General features: G+C 38.6%; 1 protein-coding gene across 1 annotated transcript in view; it reads right to left on the bottom strand.

Moving 5' to 3' along the window:
- Nucleotides 1-14,429, bottom strand: part of LOC110441393 (nephrocystin-3-like) — a 39,200-nt gene extending 24,771 nt beyond the window's left edge. The window contains exons 1-9 of the mRNA XM_021484515.1: nucleotides 14,333-14,429; nucleotides 11,766-11,916; nucleotides 9,404-9,472; nucleotides 6,749-6,858; nucleotides 6,457-6,590; nucleotides 4,655-4,785; nucleotides 2,607-2,699; nucleotides 1,597-1,752; nucleotides 957-1,093 (exon numbers count right to left, since the gene is read on the bottom strand). Of these exons, the coding sequence (XP_021340190.1) occupies nucleotides 957-1,093; nucleotides 1,597-1,752; nucleotides 2,607-2,699; nucleotides 4,655-4,785; nucleotides 6,457-6,590; nucleotides 6,749-6,858; nucleotides 9,404-9,472; nucleotides 11,766-11,891 (956 nt within the window). The 5' untranslated portion in view covers nucleotides 11,892-11,916; nucleotides 14,333-14,429. The remainder of the gene's footprint in view (nucleotides 1-956; nucleotides 1,094-1,596; nucleotides 1,753-2,606; nucleotides 2,700-4,654; nucleotides 4,786-6,456; nucleotides 6,591-6,748; nucleotides 6,859-9,403; nucleotides 9,473-11,765; nucleotides 11,917-14,332) is intronic.
- Nucleotides 14,430-19,194: the final 4,765 nt, after the last annotated feature.

Genomic DNA, 19,194 nt, shown 5'->3' on the forward strand with positions numbered 1-19,194 from the left:
GAGTCCTATGTCCTGATGTACTGTAACAGAGGGAACAGTGAGATGTAATATACATGAGTCCTATGTCCTGATGTACTGTAACAGAGGGAACAGTGAGATGTAATATACATGAGTCTTATGTCCTGATGTACTGTAACAGAGGAAACAGTGAGATGTTATATACATGAGTCCTATGTCCTGATGTACTGTAACATAGGAAACAGTGAGATGTTATATACATGAGTCCTATGTCCTGATGTACTGTAACAGATGAAAACAGTGAGATGTAATACTGTCATACCTCATTAGCTGTTTGCAATCAGTCGAGGTAAAACTGTTATACTGTCCTACCTCAGTAGCTGTTCACACTCAGTCGAGGTAAAACCGTGATACTGTCCTACCTCAGTAGCTGTTTGCAATCAGTCGAGGTAAAACCGTAATACTGTCCTACCTCAGTAGCTGTTCGCAATCAGTCGAGGTAAAACTGTAATACTGTCCTACCTCAGTAGCTGTTCACACTCAGTCGAGGTAAAACTGTAATACTGTCCTACGTCAGTAGCTATTTGCACTCAGTCGAGGTAACACTGTGATACTGTCCTACCTCAGTAGCTATTTGCACTCAGTCGAGGTAACACTGTAATACTGTCCTACCTCAGTAGCTATTTGCACTCAGTCGAGGTAAAACTGTGATACTGTCCTACCTCAGTAGCTGTTCACAATTCACAATCAGTCGAGATAATACTGTGATACTGTCCTACCTCAGTAGCTGTTACTGTCCTACCTCAGTAGCTGTTTCTGTCCTACCTCAGTAGCTGTTACTGTCCTACCTCAGTAGCTGTTCGTACTCAGTCGAGTTAACACTGTAATACTGTTCTACCTCAGTAGCTGTTACTGTCCTATCTCAGTAGCTGTTACTGTCCTACCTCAGTAGTTGTTACTGTCCTAATTCAGTACCTCAGTAGCTGTTACTGTCCTACCTCAGTAGCTGTTCGTCTTGCACCTTCTTTTCTATCACATTGGCAGCCTTGCATAAGATGGAGGACTTGCCATACCCTTGTCCCCCTAAGATCAGCAGTGGCATATCCTTCTCGTCCCGGAATATATAGTCCTCGATCTGTCAACATATCGTGATTTGATGACCATTTACTAAGCTGTTTATATATGATCATCCCCTACATATCTATATGTATATACGTTATCATGAGGTTTACAAATTTAAATTATCTTACGATTATCTCTTCATATTTCAGATTTATCTGACTGTGGAGTGTTTAAATCTAGTCAGTCTTTCTGCAGAGCTAAAATAGCTGCTTGTAAATGTTAAGTGATTAAGTAAAGCAGCTGGGACTCAGCTATTTTTCTTCACTTTTTTAACTTTTGCAGTTTCCTTTTTAATGATATTTTTTTAATCATATTTCCATAGAAACCATAAGTATATCAACATGTATGCCTTTTGGGGAATTAATGTTTAAATATATACAAGTGAACATCATCTGCTTTGTGTTTATAATGAAAGCTGAATAATTTCTTATTGAGAGTTTCTGTGATTGGCATAAGCTGGGATTATCCCTGGCAGCGAAAAAACGTAAATGAATAACCAATCATCAAACAACCAACCTTGCGGATGACATCAGATCTACCGATCACAAATTCGCCTTTATTCTTCATAAAGAATTGATGTTCCAATTTGGTATTGGTATCTTCCCTTGTAGAAGACTGGGGTTGTTCCCCTAGGAAGTCGTAAGCTATCTTCCGTCTACAAAACTCTGTTACCTACAATTATACAAGAAAAAGTTTATATACTTTCACTGCGTTTACTTTTGCTCAAATGTTTTGGATATCTTATTTCATAATGAGAGAGTAAGTTTGTTAATGATAGCTACATCAAATATTCTAGTTAATGAGACAAGGATCTTGATTTGTATACATCAATCTGCATAGATTTAACAAATCAACTAAATACATGTAATCATATTGATAATCAGAGAAATACAGAACAGAAGAACAAATTCAAACCTCTACACAAAAACAGTTCTAAGGTCCCTACATCTTCAAGGATCCAGAGCTGAAAGTGATTTTATTAAAACAATGTGCCTCAGAGAAGCCCTACAATATACAGTAAAACCACCTACCTATATATCAGGTGGGTATATAGTTCTCGAGGAAATCAAATGTACCATGCGGTGGTATATAAGATACAAAAGCATTCTATCATTTTAAATAGAACAAATAATGGACTACACTCTACCCTAAAACCCTCCAATAGGTCAGTGTACAACTAGCACTATAGTCTTGGACACTTTAGGTGGTTTTTATATTTTATGAGATTTTGAGCGACAAATACAACTTATTTTAATAATTCTTACTTCCTTTTAGCCTCCAAAACATTACCAAGCATTTTTCTATTAAAATCTAATGTGACAATGTTTCTTTATTTACTACTACAGAACACAAGTACAAACTTTGATGATTTCCTTGTGAATCATTATTTCTGATATAATAATAACACATATTTTTTTTAAATGTAATTATCTAAAAGATTTATTTGACTTCTCTGTTTTGTTCACAAACAATCCCCAAAACAGAGAAGTCAAATTAACTGAGATAGATTCTAAGGGAGATAATACCATCTGTGTGAAGGAGTCCTCTAACTGTACCCGTGGCCTCTTCTTCTGGTCCAATCCTATGTATTGCACTTTATACTTGGAAATTCTACTGGACTGCAAAATAATATTTGTATGTGTTGTATATATTTCTGAAACGTGACAAATTATTACATTGTATTCTTCATGAAGGTTTAAAGCAGGAAACATGGGCATATTTCCCCTAGTGCTGTAGAAGTGGAAAGTCTAATGGTGAGAAAATGTTTACGTTTTTGTCGCATTGAGTAAATAAGTTAACAAATGTCCACAAGTGAATATTTATTTATAGAATATACAGATTATAGAGCAATAGACTATAAAGATTTCAGAACTTTCGCCAGCAAGAAAAAATCCACACCACCATCAGTTTAAAGATTCACAACATGAACACTATCACACGCAAAAATTTCGCCTTTACAGTATTCAGCAAGAAAAATATGAAACCCAAACAGGCAATACAAGCCCATGTACCCTCATAAAACCCAGACAGGTAACACAAGCCCATGTACCCTCATAAAACCCAGACAGGTAATACAAGCCCATGTACCCTCATAAAACCCAGACAGGTAATACAAGCCCATGTACCCTCATAAAACCCAGACAGGTAATACAAGCCCATGTACCCTCATAAAACCCAGACAGGTAATACAAGCCCATGTACCCTCATAAAACCCAGACAGGTAATACAAGCCCATGTACCCTCATAAAACCCAGACAGGTAATACAAGCCCATGTACCCTCATAAAACCCAGACAGGTAATACAAGCCCATGTACCCTCATAAAACCCAGACAGGTAATACAAGCCCATGTACCCTCATAAAACCCAGACAGGTAATACAAGCCCATGTACCCTCATAAAACCCAGACAGGTAATACAAGCCCATGTACCCTCATAAAACCCAGACAGGTAATACAAGCCCATGTACCCTCATAAAACCCAGACAGGTAATACAAGCCCATGTACCCTCATAAAACCCAGACAGGTAATACAAGCCCATGTACCCTCATAAAACCCAGACAGGTAATACAGGCCCATGTACCCTCATAAAACCCAGACAAGTAATACAAGCCCATATACCCTCATAAAACCCAGACAGGTAATACAAGCCCATGTACCCTCATAAAACCTATGTACTGCAAATCTACTCAATACAAGGGGTTTATTAGAATCCACTGCAATATTTATAAAACATGTGTCTTTATTTATTATCTGAAATTGAAACACAGAAAATCACAAGAAAAATAATTGCATACATTACATTTCTAAAATCCTTCTTACATCCGTACATGTGAGAGTTTTGTGTCTGTATGTATTCTTTACAAGACAGATTAAAACATAGTAAGTCATTATGACAATTACATTGGTGTTAACCTCTGAAACCTCCAATGAGGGAGATCTACCCTCGTTTCCACATTTCCAATGAGGGGGATCTACCCTCGTTTCCACATTTCCAATGAGGTAGATCTACCCTCGTTTCCACATTTCCAATGAGGGGGATCTACCCTCGTTTCCACATTTCCAATTAGGGAGATCTACCCTCGTTTCCACATTTCGAATCAGGGAGATCTACCCTCGTTTCCACATTTCGAATCAGGGAGATCTACCCTCGTTTCCACATTTCCAATGAGGTAGATCTACCCTCGTTTCCACATTTCCAATGAGGTAGATCTACCCTCGTTTCCACATTTCCAATTAGGGAGATCTACCCTCGTTTCCACATTTCCAATGAGGGAGAAAGTGTGTGAAATGGGACTGAAACTGCTCTGCTCCATTTATCTTTCCCTTTGTATGTATCAAAATAACTAAAAAAAAAGCATTCCTTTGATTCAGACACACCTGTTATGATCATTACACACATCCTGCAGTAACTAGGAGATCATTTGACCACAGAATGCAGATTTTGAGTTTGTTAAATTTTGGTCAAAATGAGGGAGAGTTGACAGCTATGTAATCATTACCAGAGAGTAAGGTGATATTTAATATACATGGAAACTTGGTAAACACCAGTAAATAGAACAGGTAAACACTTACAGGAAACTTTTGAGAGATTTTATCTCCAGCTGCCTTTATCTTCTGTGAAGCGGCTGTGTCTCTCACAAAATACTTTATCTCGGTGGCCGGCACCTTGTCCAGGAATTCATCTTGTCGCACCAAAAATAAAGCTGAAGCAGCAAAACAGAACCCATTATTATCAATAGTTTTTTTTAAATGCAGCAGATTTAAATTCAATTCAGTCACTTTTTCTAATCAGCACCCTACCATTTTATAGTGAAACCTGTCTTACCTGTACCATTTAATATAAGGAAGAAACTTATGTAAATATTACAGGTTTTTATGTCAGTTGAAACTACTGTATGTTATCTGAAAACATGTCATTGTATGAAAAGATTGGTCGGGATGTTTTTGGTTTAGACAAGTTTCATTGAATCAATATGCTAGTGATTCTTATGTTGGTTCAGAAAGTTCCCACAAACAACTCAAACAAATTTTTATGACATCATGGCTGCTTTCTTTTATGTGTAAGTACAGTTCAGTCAAATGTTTAAATTCTATGGGAGTAAATTGATACACACGCCATGCACACGCCACCTGCTTAAATATTACAGGTCTATAAACTGTCACCTATACCTTCCAAAAAGATGGTCAGATGACCAGGTCTCTCCCTATAAACACTGTTACCCTGATGTTCTGTCTGCTTAAGAAAGAGCTCCAACAATAATAATAAACAGGAAGTGACATTACAGTGATGTAAGTACAAGCTCCAGAAATTAACAGGAAGTGACATTACAGTGATGTAAGTATATGCTGCAGAAATTAGCAGGAAGTGACATTACAGTGATGAAAGTACCTGCTGCAGAAATTAACAGGAAGTTACATTACAGTGATGACAGCACATGCTGCAGATATTAACAGGAAGTGACATTATAGTGATGTCAGTACATGCTGCAGGAATTAACAGGAAGTGACATTACAGTGATGTCAGTACATGCTGCAGACATTAACAGGAAGTGACATTACAGTGATGCAAGTACCTGCTGCAGAAATTAACAGGAAGTGACATTACGGTGATGTCAGTACATGCTGCAGACATTAACAGGAAGTGACATTACAGTGAAGCAAGTACCTGCTGCAGAAATTAACAGGAAGTGACATTACGGTGATGTCAGTACATGCTGCAGACATTAACAGGAAGTGACATTACAGTGATGCAAGAACCTGCTGCAGAAATTAACAGGAAGTGACATTACACTGATGCAAGTACCTGCTGCAGAAATTAACAGGAAGTGACATTACAGTGATGTAAGTATATGCTGCAGAAATTAACAGGAAATGACATTACAGTGATGTAAGTATATGCTGCAGATATTAACAGGAAATGACATTACAGTGATGTAAGTACATGCTGCAGAAATTAACAGGAAGTGACATTACAGTGATGTAAGTACATGCTGCAGAAATTAACAGGAAATGACATTACAGTGATGCAAGTACCTGCTGCAGAAATTAACAGGAAGTGACATTACAGTGATGTCAGTACAGGCTGCAGGAATTAACAGGCAATGACATTACAGTGATGCAAGTACCTGCTGCAGAAATTAACAGGAAGTGACATTACAGTGGTGTAAGTACCTGCTGCAGAAATTAACAGGAAGTGACATTACAGTGGTGTAAGTACCTGCTGCAGAAATTAACAGGAAGTGACATTACAGTGATGTAAGTACCTGCTGCAGAAATTAACAGGAAGAGACATAACAGTGATGTAAGTACATGCTGCAGAAAATACCAGGAAGTGACATTATATTAATGAGAGAGTATACTGGTGTGACACGTACAGTTATGGTTGTCCTCGCGGTAGGCCCCGTACAGCACCTCTAGATCCTCTACCAGTAGACCATAAGCAGCAATGAAATCCTCAATCTGATCGTCAGTGTGTTCTCCCCACATCGGCACCCATCCCAGCGAGTCACTGTAACAAAGGCCAGGAAATCGTTTTAACCTCCAATTTTTGCAAGTAATCTTACATTGTGTAAGGAAAACTATTAACAATTTGTTACTGATGTCACAAAGTAATGATTATATTTAATATTTATATACTGTAAGAATCATGGCAAACACACAACTAACCTGGTTATGTTCAGGAACAGGGGCATCACATTATGGAAGTAACAGGACTCGATGCTGGTCTGTATCTTCTCCTGGTCGCACACATCCCTCCGCTCGGGGTGTCTTGAGCCCTGGACAGACACAATAATTGTAATATGATCAGAATATAGGATAATAATAAATATAGTGTTCTGGGGTTATTGCTGAACGAAGTATTTAATGGTGATCAGGATAACAATGAGTTGTAAATCAATTCTTGTACAGGTCAATTATATACCTGTTTCTGTTAATTGTCCTTAATCAAAGTGCTGCAAATCAAGATTCTAGGAATAAAAACTCACAATGACATTTAGACATTTCTCTTTCCAACAAAATCACACAATCAGAAATCTGAGAAAAATATAATACCCAGTAAAAATAATACAAAGAGATGAAAATCCAAATAAAGGGAATCAGTGACCCAAAAACACCCAATCAATTTCATCAAGATATTTCACTGGTTAAAAAATGACCATCTGGACAATAAAGTTACAGAACACAGATGGATGCTACAACTGGTGTATGAAAATTGGTGTATGAAAATTGGTGTATGAAAATAGGGTAATTCCATAGTAATTTCCTTTACATTAAGTAGTACAGACATGCACACTTTGATGTTCCATAGAAATATTAGGGTAGGACAGAATTTAAATGGTTGAATAGAAATTTGAAACATATGTAATTTATTTTGGTTAGCTGTATTTTTTTGTCTAAAATTCATTAATCAACCTGTCAAAGATGTACTATTTCATATTTAGAGTACCGGTACTAGCCAAGTCAAATTTTGAAAATTCTATGTAGTGACGCTCAGCCTATAGTTTCATATTAATACTGAAAATGTCCACTAGCCCTGATGTAAAATATGCTTGTCCCAGGTGTCTGTACACACCTGTCTGTACACACCTGTCTGTACACCTATCTGTACACTCAACACTCCTGTCTGTACACTCCTGTCTGTGTCTGTACACCTGTCTGTACACTCCTGTCTGTACTCCTGTCTGTACACTCCTGTCTGTACACCTGTCTGTACACTCCTGTCTACTCCTCTCTGTACACTCCTTTCTGTACCCTCCTGTCTGTGTCTACACTCCTGTCTGTATACCTGTCTGTACACTCCTGTCTGTACTCCTGTCTGTGCTCCTGTCTGTACACTCCTGTCTACTCCTGTCTGTTCACTCCTGTCTGTACACTCCTGTCTGTACTCCTGTCTGTACGCTCCTGTCTGTACACCTGTCTGTACGCTCCTGTCTCCTCCTGTCTGTACACTCCTGTCTACTCCTGTGTGTACACTCCTGTCTGTACACCTGTCTGGACTCCTGTCTGTACACCTGTCTGTACTCTCCTGTCTGTACACCTGTCTGTACTCCTGTCTGTTCACCTGTCTGTACTCCTGTCTGTACACCCGTCTGTACACCTGTTTGTACACTCCTGTCTGTGTCTGTACCCCTGTCTGTACACTCAACACTCCTGTCGGTACACTCCTGTCTGTGTCTACACTCCTGTCTGTACCCCTGTCTGTCACTCCTGTCTGTGTCTGTACACTCCTGTCTGTCCACCTGTCTGTACACTCCTGTCTGTTCTCCTGTCTGTACACCTGTCTGTACCCTCCTGTCTACTCCTGTCTGTACACTCCTTTTTGTACACTCCTGTCTACTCCTGTCTGTTCACTCCTGTCTGTACACTCCTGTCTGTGTCTACACTCCTGTCTGTATACCTGTCTGTACACTCCTGTCTGTACTCCTGTCTGTTCCCTCCTGTCTGTACACCTGTCTGTACCCTCCTGTCTGTACACCTGTCTGTCCACTCAACACTCCTGTCTGTACACTCCTGTCTGTGTCTGTCCACCTGTCTGTACACTCAACACTCCTGTCGGTACACTCCTGTCTGTACACCTGTCTGGACTCCTGTCTGTACACCTGTCTGTACCCTCCTGTCTACTCCTGTCTGTACACACCTGTCGACTTCTGTCTGTACACTCCTGTCTACTCCTGTCTGCACACTCCTGTCTACTCCTGTCTGTACACTCCTGTCTGTCCCCCTGTCTGTACTCCTGTCTGTACACTCAACACTCCTGCCTGTACACTCCTGTCTGTGTCTACACTCCTGTCTGTACCCCTGTCTGTCACTCCTGTCTGTGTCTGTCCACTCCTGTCTGTACACCTGTCTGTGCTCCTGTCTGTACACCTGTCTGTCACTCCTGTCTGTGTCTGTCCACTCCTGTCTGTACACCTGTCTGTGCTCCTGTCTGTACACTCCTGTCTGTGTCTACGCTCCTGTCTGTACACCTGTCTGTACCCTCCTGTCTGTCCTACTGTCTGTACCCTCCTGTCTGTACACCTGTCTGTACCCTCAACACTCCTGTCTGTACACTCCTGTCTGTCCACCTGTCTGTACACTCAACACTCCTGCCTGTACACTCCTGTCTGTGTCTACACTCCTGTCTGTACCCCTGTCTGTACACTCAACACTCCTGCCTGTACACTCCTGTCTGTGTCTACACTCCTGTCTGTATACCTGTCTGTACACTCCTGTCTGTACACTCCTGTCTGTACACTCCTGTCTGTACACTCCTGCCTGCCAAGCATGCATTATGTCCTACAGTAACTACTGATTGGCTAGTTTACCTAGAATACTTACCCACTTGACAAAGTGTTCCACCAGAGCAAGCTGCTTGGATTCACACCATGACCGCAGATCTGGCAGGATCTGATGTTAATTTAAGAGAAATAGAAAATACATGTATGCAAAGTTTAAAATGGAGAAAACAAATTGATTACTTCACTCACTTATATGTTTATGCTTTGGTATAATTTCTAGAACTTAATCATTATCAATTTTAGTCTTATGATCATGAAAGGCCTTAGGCAGCTGACTGGCAATATGGAATACTGGTTCTCAGCTTGCATTTCTGAAGGGAGAATAAGGGACACAACTCCTATAAAACAGCTGGATTGAGAAAGTATGGACATGCGAAAACTTCAATGTGGGATGGCTACATCAATAAAGTCACACGAAATATGGATTTAAACTGCAAAAGTTTTCTGGACAGGGTTTTGCTAATAACAAACATAGCGGAAATAAAAAACATAGCGGAAATAACAAACAGCGGAAATAACAAACAGGGCGGAAATAACAAACATAGCGGAAATAACAAACATAGCGGAAATAACAAACAGCGGAAATAACAAACAGCGGAAATAACAAACATAGCGGAAATAACAAACATAGTGGTAATGATCTAAAAAATGCAATTACTCAAGTTCAAGGTAGTTCAGAGGCAAACTGCAGTAAGACCTGTCCCAAAACGATTCTGTCTACAGATAGATGGAGTGACAGACAAGTTCTGTCTACATATAGATGGAGTGACAGACAAGATTCTGTCTAAAGATAGATGGAGTGACAGACAAGATTCTGTCTATAAATAGATGGAGTGACAGACAAGATTCTGTCTAAAGATAGATGGAGTGACAGACAAGATTCTGTCTACAAATAGATGGAGTGACAGACAAGATTCTTTCTACAGATAGATGGAGTTACAGACAAGATTCTGTCTACAGATAGATGGAGGGACAGACAAGATTCTTTCTACAGATAGATGGACTGACAGACAAGATTCTGTCTACAGAGGGATGGAGTGACAGACAAGATTCTGTAGAAAGAATCTTGTCTGTCACTGCATCTATTTGTAGACAGAATCTTGTCTGTCACTACATCTATCTTTAGACAGAATCTTGTCTTTCACTCCATCTATCTGTAGAAAGAATCTTGTCTGTTACTCCATCTATCTGTAGACAGAATCTTGTCTGGCACTCCATCTATCTGTAGAAAGAATCTTGTCTGTCCCTCCATCTATCTGTAGACAGAATCTTGTCTGTAACTCCATCTATCTGTAGAAAGAATCTTGTCTGTCACTCCATCTATTTATAGACAGACAAGATTCTGTCTATAAATAGATAGAGTGACAGACAAGATTCTGTCTACAGATAGATGGAGGGACAGACAAGATTCTTTCTACAGATAGATGGAATGACAGACAAGATTCTGTCTACAGATAGATGGAGTAACAGACAAGATTCTTTCTACAGATAGATGGAGGGACAGACAAGATTCTTTCTACAGATAGATGGACTGACAGACAAGATTCTGTCTACAGAGGGATGGAGTGACAGACAAGATTCTGTAGAAAGAATCTTGTCTGTCACTCCATCTAGCTGTAGACAGAATCTTGTCTGTCACTCCATCCCTCTGTAGACAGAATCTTGTCTGTCACTCCATCGATCTGTAGAAAGAATCTTGTCTGTCACTGCATCTATTTGTAGACAGAATCTTGTCTTTCACTCCATCTATCTGTAGAAAGAATCTTGTCTGTCACTCCATCTAGCTGTAGACAGAATCTTGTCTGTCACTCCATCTGTCTAAAGATAGATGGAGTGACAGACAAGATTCTGTCTACAGAGGGATGGAGTGACAGACAAGATTCTGTCTAAAGGAAGATGGAGTGACAGGCTAATTCCAGTATAACCCCAACCCCACCAACACACACAATGTTTATTGGGAGATATTAAAGCTTAAACATATAATTTCTTGTCTCAAAGGGAAAAATTTCAATTATCATACATTTATGCAATAACATGAATTACATTGGCTTGCAAACATACCGGGTATATTCAATGAAGTATGTAAATAACACATGTTTGTCTACATTTCTATTGTAGCATTTAATACTGGCAAGCCAATGGACATTTCATATAAATTTAAGTATATAGCTTACTGCAAGTTATACAAAGGGATTTTGTTACATAAAAGGTTGCAATACTGCAAAAACATACCAGTAGGTCAAAAACCAATACTAATACCTATAATCCCTTTATAGAAATTGTCCCACAGATCAATGAATATAACTGTCCCAGATCATCAAAACATAAATTGTACATATGTCATAAGTTACTAAATAAATAGGGAGGTGTGTGTGACCTTGAGACAGTAACATGTACAGTACCTGTTTCCTTATTACATCCCTCTCCGAGTGAAACTCATCGGAATACGATGTGATGAAGATCTTGACGGTGGATTTCTGGCCATTGTTGCTGTTTTTACATGGTTTGGGGGCTCCTCCTGTGGCCATACTTATCCTAGTCTTACATCCACACCTGCAAAAATACACTCATCAGTTGGTCGGATAACACATTGGGATTGTGATCTTGATCTATTTCAAGAAGAATCTTCAATCCAGTAAAGCATCTTTACTTAAGGAATTTTTCGAACTTGAATAACAAGATGAAAGCATCCTTCGCAGATACAAATACAAATGTATGTACAATCGGGCACTTTTCTTTTCTTTAAGTACAGATGGGAGTGTTCCAAATGGTGAAATTTAGTTTTTAATGAAAATTACCAGATTGGGTCCTGAAGCTCAGAAAACCTCTCTAGATCTTTCATTGCAAATATGTAAATTTGATAGAAACCACTGATTAAAGCAAAACTGCATCTTCACAAGCCAAGGGTTACGATCCGGTTCGATCTACCTTCTCTTCACAGATATAGAGAGGAGAGGAGGAAGACTGGATCGTACAGGATCGTAACCCTTGGCTAGCGAAGATGGCAAAACTAAAGCACTTGGTAAAATACAGGAAAGAAAAATTTTAATTACTTATTCTCTACTCAAGGAACAGTGATGTGGAAATATAACTAACCTCTGTTGTGCTTAAAATTCCATATATAGGTTAATTTTAAGTGATGTTTACTATATTCACAGACAAGTAAGAATCACATAGTCTTTGATGTAATAAAAATGTTTTTCAAGTGTGACAACATGACAGTAAACTTTGTGATCAACTCTGGCACAGTTTTAATGTTTATTCATGTCATGTTAATTATATTTCCTGATCCAGGGGGTAACAAGGAAACAAACATATCTCTAGTATGTTTTATTTATTTGTCAAGGATCTCTCATCTTGACTACCCTCTGGTACCACCTGATACACCACCTTCAGGCTAGCTGTTCCTACTGCACACAAGCAAACAGCACTCTTGGATTCCTCAGAAGGAATATGAAGATGTCAAATGAGGATCTGATGTTCTGTGTGAATATTTTTAAAAAAAATGGGCACATTTGCTGTAACTTCAAGTACTACTCCTCTGGTCTGGAGAGTAGCCTGTTACACCACAAATAGATACCAAAACATCAGTAGTATATGTAACATGACAGTGCAGTCCCGCCAATGGGATTTTTTTAAAATGCATGTGTCTCATGATCAAGATCCAGCTAAAGTCTAGGTACCAAATTCCCCACCCATGTGTCATGACTTAATAGACATTAGAGCCCATGACAACCTGAAACCCTCTACATCTCTGATCTAACAGAATCATCCCTTTAAAACTGCTGTCATTCTCCCTTAGTCCGCAAGACTGAGACCACTGAATTTACATCGGTCAAGCAGTGGCGGATCCAGAGGGGTTTTTTGGGCTTCAGGAAACCCCCCCACCCTGAGAATGTTCTTTAAAAATCATGTATTTCACCATTTTCCTCAATTTTTCCCCACATGGAAACCCCCCCAGGAAATTTGGAACCCCCCCCCCAGATAGGTCTCTGGATCCGCCACTGGTCAAGCAAGGGCTATTTACTTTCTAGCTTTCCAAATGACTAACAGAAATAGCTGTGTCAGTAAGGGCTTGTCCCAGGGGCTGTTACAGTAGCCAGACTGGTCAAGCTATTGGTTACATGTTATTTTCAGTCTGCACAATTTCTTTTAATGTAGCAGTTACTTTTAATATCATTCTTATTTGTTTGGTGAAATTTGTTTTTAAATGATAAATATGTATGTTTACAGACCAGAGTTGTCTTAACAATATTAATGGAATCAGTGAAAAATCAAACACCTATCTGTTATTCATTCCAACAGTCACTGCAAGACCTTAACAATGACTGGTCTGTGTAATAAAATAAATAACATTATTTAGAAATGGAAAAACACTCACTTTAATCTAGTTTCATTTTAACTATTTTTTTAATAACACAACATCAGTAATCAGTTAGTGCATGGCTCATCATCAAGTACTGTATTGATGGGTTCCTATTGATAGTTTCATCGATGCCTAGTATACGTACTCGTAATATGTCTAGTGACTAATAAAAACATGTTCATATTTAGACAATGCAGTAGGTCTTATACACCATCTTGTCAGGACCTCTGCAGCTACCGAGTAGCTGTCAACAAGTGGGTTCGGCAAAAATCAATTGGAACCACTGCGTAACTGTTGAACTTATAATAATGAGGCACTAATCATTGGTCAGTCGAGTATTAGTCAATCACGTAAGGAATGTCGCATTAGACAGATATATTGTAGACATTATACGATACAATTCTTGAACGAGGGATGTATATTGAAAGTTACGGGAACTTTTTCACGAGTTGATCGTCATCTGATTGCTGCAATCAATTCCAATTCACGATAATCAATGCGTCGTATCTCCTGTTAAAACTCAAACGCTCCAAAATTCCATGACGAATTTATGCATAAATGTAATGTCATGCTAAACAACCGGTGTATGTACTAAATAGTTACCCGAAAGTCCCGTTCTCACGTCACCCATTAACATGTCTCCGTTGAAATTAGCAAAACATTCATTTCCGACCTTCGCATGTTGACGTTAACGTTTTCTAACTTCGGGCGTAAAAGAATTCTTTAAAAATGTAAGAGTTATTTCCCTTATACTGTATTTTATGGCGGGAAATATATTATATATGATAGAACTGCCTACCACCCTCATATCAAAAAACACTATATTTCTGTGGTTTGACCAGATGACATTATAATCGAATATAACTAAAACATAAACTTATTATCAACAAGCACCGGCCATGTACAGCAAAATACTAAAGCAAAGACCATATATATGTATATATATTCAAGCCTGTAAGAGCGGTAGCTCCGAAAATTTGACAACCTAAACTTGTCCACACTGTTGGAATTACTTCTTTGCCCCATATTACAGTCTGTAATATATACGTCTCTGCATAGACGTATAGATTCTATAGCGATCCATTTCAATATGAGCCTGATAACTAATTACAATGTTGATATATGGAACTGTGTTGATGTGTAGGGAGTACATGTATATAGACTAATTATAGACGTCATTTAGGGTATAGAAAAGAAGAAAAACCAAGAGATCCCAGAGGGATCTTGGCACCCACCTTTGTACCATCTTCATTAGTTATTTGTCTGTTCGATCTTTTCTCTTCTTTCCTCTAATCTGTTTGATCGAGTCATGTTAGTAAATGCACATTGAGGTAAATTTTGATCTAAACTTAATACTAATGTGTATGAAAGCCAACCTTCAAAGTGAGTTTGTCATTTCACATATTTACTAGTACAGTACTTACTGTGAAAGAAATAGAATCGATCATTGCAATATGAGAAATATCTGTTTAGTTCTTCTTTTACTCCATTTTATTTTTATGATTAGTCTCAAAATATAACATGCACAACGAGAGATCAAGGGGAACTTACATATAAAATTTGAGAAAGATTCCTCTGGTACTTCTTGAGAAATAGCGATAACAAACTTTCAATATCAAAATCTAAGATGGCTGCCTGTCGGCCATGTTGTTTATCCGATCAGTCTCAAAAAATGCCCTGCATAGCTAAGGACGAAGGGGAACCTAGATATAAAATTTGAGAAAGATCCCTCTGGTACTTCCCGAGAAATAGCGATAACAAACTTTCACTATCAAAATCAAAGATGGCTGCCTGTCGGCCATGTTATTCATTCAATCAGTCTCTAAAATTGCCCTGCACAGCTAGGACCAAGGGGAACCTACATATAAAATTTGAGAAAGATCCCTCGAGTACTTCTTGAGAAATAGCGATAACAAACTTTCAATATCAAAATCCAAGATGGCAGCCTGTCGGCCATGTTGTTCATCCGATCAGTCTCAAAAAATGCCCTGCACAACTAAAAGGACCAAGGGGAACCTACATGTAAAAATATGAGAAAGATCCCTCTAGTACCTCTTGAGAAATAGCGATAACAAACTTTCACTATCAAAATCCAAGATGGCTGCCTGTCGGCCATGATGTTTATCCGATCAGTCTCAAAAAATGCCCTGCACAACTAAAAGGACCAAGGGGAACCTACATGTAAAAATATGAGAAAGATCCCTCTGGTACATCTTGAGAAATAGCGATAACAAACTTTCACTATCAAAATCCAAGATGGCTGCCTGTCGGCCATTTTGTTTATCTGATCAGTCTCAAAAGTTGCCCTGCACAGCTAAGGACCAAGGGGAACCTACATATAAAATTTGAGAAAGATCCCTCTGGAACTTATTGAGAAATACCGATAACAAGAATTGTTTAAGGACGCGGCCTACTTGAAGAAGTAGTCTAGATCACCTTAGCGACATAACGAAATTCAGTGAAGTGGAAAATATTGATCACGGTCGGTGATGTCATACTCGAAATTCCATTGATTACGCTCATTTTATTATGCGCTTAGAGAACGTTTGAGAGCGTAACCCCTGGAATTTCAAGGATCTAAATGTCTGTCCATGCGGATTGTCGACTGCCAAATTTCTTTCTCGGATACATGTAACAACCTTGTATATTTCGTCCATTCTCTACTGCATAATCTGTGGCGTGGCTGCCAATAGGAAGTGTAGGGCTAAGGCAGTACCCTCAATTTCGCAATCCAATGAAATAGATATATTAGACACGTAGGGGAGATTGATATCCGGTGATTTTCATGGATTTCATGAAGGTTTTTGACAATGTTCACCGGCACACCACAGACGAATTGGAAAAAACATAAATTAATTAAGGACTATATATATTTATAAATGACCAAATCCCTAATTGTTTTACAAAACTTTCTTAATCAAAGGAAACGGAAATGCATCTAAAAACCATCCCATATTAAGCGGAATACCTCAAGGAAGTGCCCTAGGTCCAGTATTATTTGTCATTTACATTATAAATGAACCTTGTCGAATACCTTCGTGTTTGCCGATGACAAAAAAAAGTAAAAATAGGAGCGATGAGGATAGAAAAGCGATCCAACAAGACCTGGATAATTTACAGGTCTGGTTCAATACACGCGACTCTTTTAATTTCCCCCTCTAAATGTTAAGTACTTTCAATGAAAGGAAAGGAAGTGAGAAGCTACCACATGGCTAAAGCAGGAGGAGATGAAGCTAGGCTGGAAAATATATCCTCTCAAAGATAGGATTTTTCGTCTCATGTTCAACTGCAGGCAGTAAACTAGACAAATAGCTTTATGGGGCTGATTAGAAGATCCTTTGTATATTTAGATGATGTATCTTTTAAAACAGCTGTTCAAGGCGTTGGTACGTCCACACTAGGAATACACGGCAAGTGTATGGAAACATTGAGAAGGTATACAGTGAAGGCAACACAACTAATACCTGGGCTGAAGGAACATTTAACAATCCCGCCTACCTCTAGAGTGCATTATGGTCACCTCTTCGTTAATGTTTAATGGACCCTCCATCCAAACTTTGATGTTTAATGGACCCTCCATCCGAACTTTGATGTTTAATGGATCCTCCATCCAAACTTGTGTGTGCTGACGTAAGATATCACAAATAGATTTTAACCAATCACCCGTTTCCCTCTGCAGTATACTGAGAGTGGTATTAAGGTGAGGGTACTGATTTGAAATCGACACTACAATTTGTATTATAAGAAAAATGTATATACCCAAAAATGTGTCCTGTATGCCTTGGTCTACACTTTTGAAACTAACATGAAAAATGTCCTCGTATGAATATTATCAGCATTTTTGAAAGTTTAAATGGCTAATAAAGCTTTCTATTGTGAAGGTAATGAATACGTAAACCTTCTATGTGTCCTTTCAAAACATTTATTGTTATTACAACAAGAGGCCCATGGGCCTTAACCGTCACCTGAGTCCTACATTATTTATTTTTGTTGTTGAAATATGTACCAATTTGAGTAAAAAATTGTTAAGTATAACGTTAACTTAGTTTGTCAGGACCATGAGCTGATCATTCCTAGACCGATTTGCAGTTAGATCGGCCTATTAGAACTTGCTTTTAAGTTTGAAATAGGTATTTTTAAAATAGAGGCCATGGCAGCCAAATTGTATTTCTGATCGACCCGAAAAATAACAACACTTTGTCAGGACCATGAGTCGATCATTCCTACAAAGTTTCAGTTCAATTGGCCTAACCGAAATTGACTTTAAGTTTGAAATAGTTTTTAAAAATGGCGGCCGTGGTTGCCATATTGGATTTCTGATTGACCCGAAAAATAACAACACTTTGTCAGGACAATAAGTGGATCATTCCTACAAAGTTTCAGTTCAATCGTCGAAGTGGAACTTGACTTTAAGTTTGATTTTTTTTTTCAAAATGGCGGCCGTGGCGGCCATATTGAATTTCTGATTGGCCCGAAAAATAACAACTCTTTGTCAGGACCATGAGTGGATCATTCCTTTTAAGTTTCAGTTCAATCGGCCCAGCAGAACTTGACTTTAAGTTTGAAATAGTTTTTCAAAATGGCGGCCGTGGTGGCCATATTGGATTTCTGATCGACCCGAAAAATAACAACACTTTGTCAGGATCATGTGTCGATCAGTCCTACCAAGTTTCAGTTCAATTGGCCTGGCAGAACTTGACTTTAAGTTTCAAATAGTTTTTCAAATTGGCAGCCGTACCTTGATTTGAGGTAGCCAGAGTTTCCTCTGGCCCCGACATCAGACTTATGTATTTCGACGGATAGATATCTGGTGTGGGTTGTGACATTGTAGATTTCTGTTGTCAGCATCTCAAAACCCTCCAATACCAAACAGTGTCGGGGACGTATGGTAGGGACTCTTGCCCCACACCAGACATCTAGCCAATGAGGGTTATTAATATAAGTTTAAATAACTTGTTTCATAATTGTTGCATGATAAATAAAGTTTATTTTTTTATATCTTAGCATTCTACTGGCCAAATATAATGATCCTAAAGCTCTTGATTATTTACTGTTTTTTTCTTCAGATTTTGAACACAGTTGAATTCTCTGATATTGAAAAAAAAATCTGTCAATGTATTTATTTGAATAAACTTGATAATCCTGCATCCTAGCATGCTACACGTAAAATACAATGACCAGAAGTCTGTTGATTGTTTAACTGTTATTGTAAGTGGTTTTGACTTTTCCACATTTGACCATGTGATCTTGAAGGAGTAGGTGTCAAACTGGATCAAGGTTTGTAAACTGAACAAACTTCATCCTAAGATCACATACTCTCAATGCAATGTACCTTAGGCTCTTGCTGAAACGGACTTATTTTTTTGTATTTCACCATGTCACCTTGCAAGTGGTTCCTGATCATCTACTCAACGAAGTTGATAGCCTCTCGCCCTACCATACTACTGGCTTGATTACACAACAGG

This window comes from Mizuhopecten yessoensis, unplaced genomic scaffold (genome assembly GCF_002113885.1).
Source record: "Mizuhopecten yessoensis strain PY_sf001 unplaced genomic scaffold, ASM211388v2 scaffold715927, whole genome shotgun sequence".
Taxonomy (NCBI): domain Eukaryota; kingdom Metazoa; phylum Mollusca; class Bivalvia; order Pectinida; family Pectinidae; genus Mizuhopecten; species Mizuhopecten yessoensis.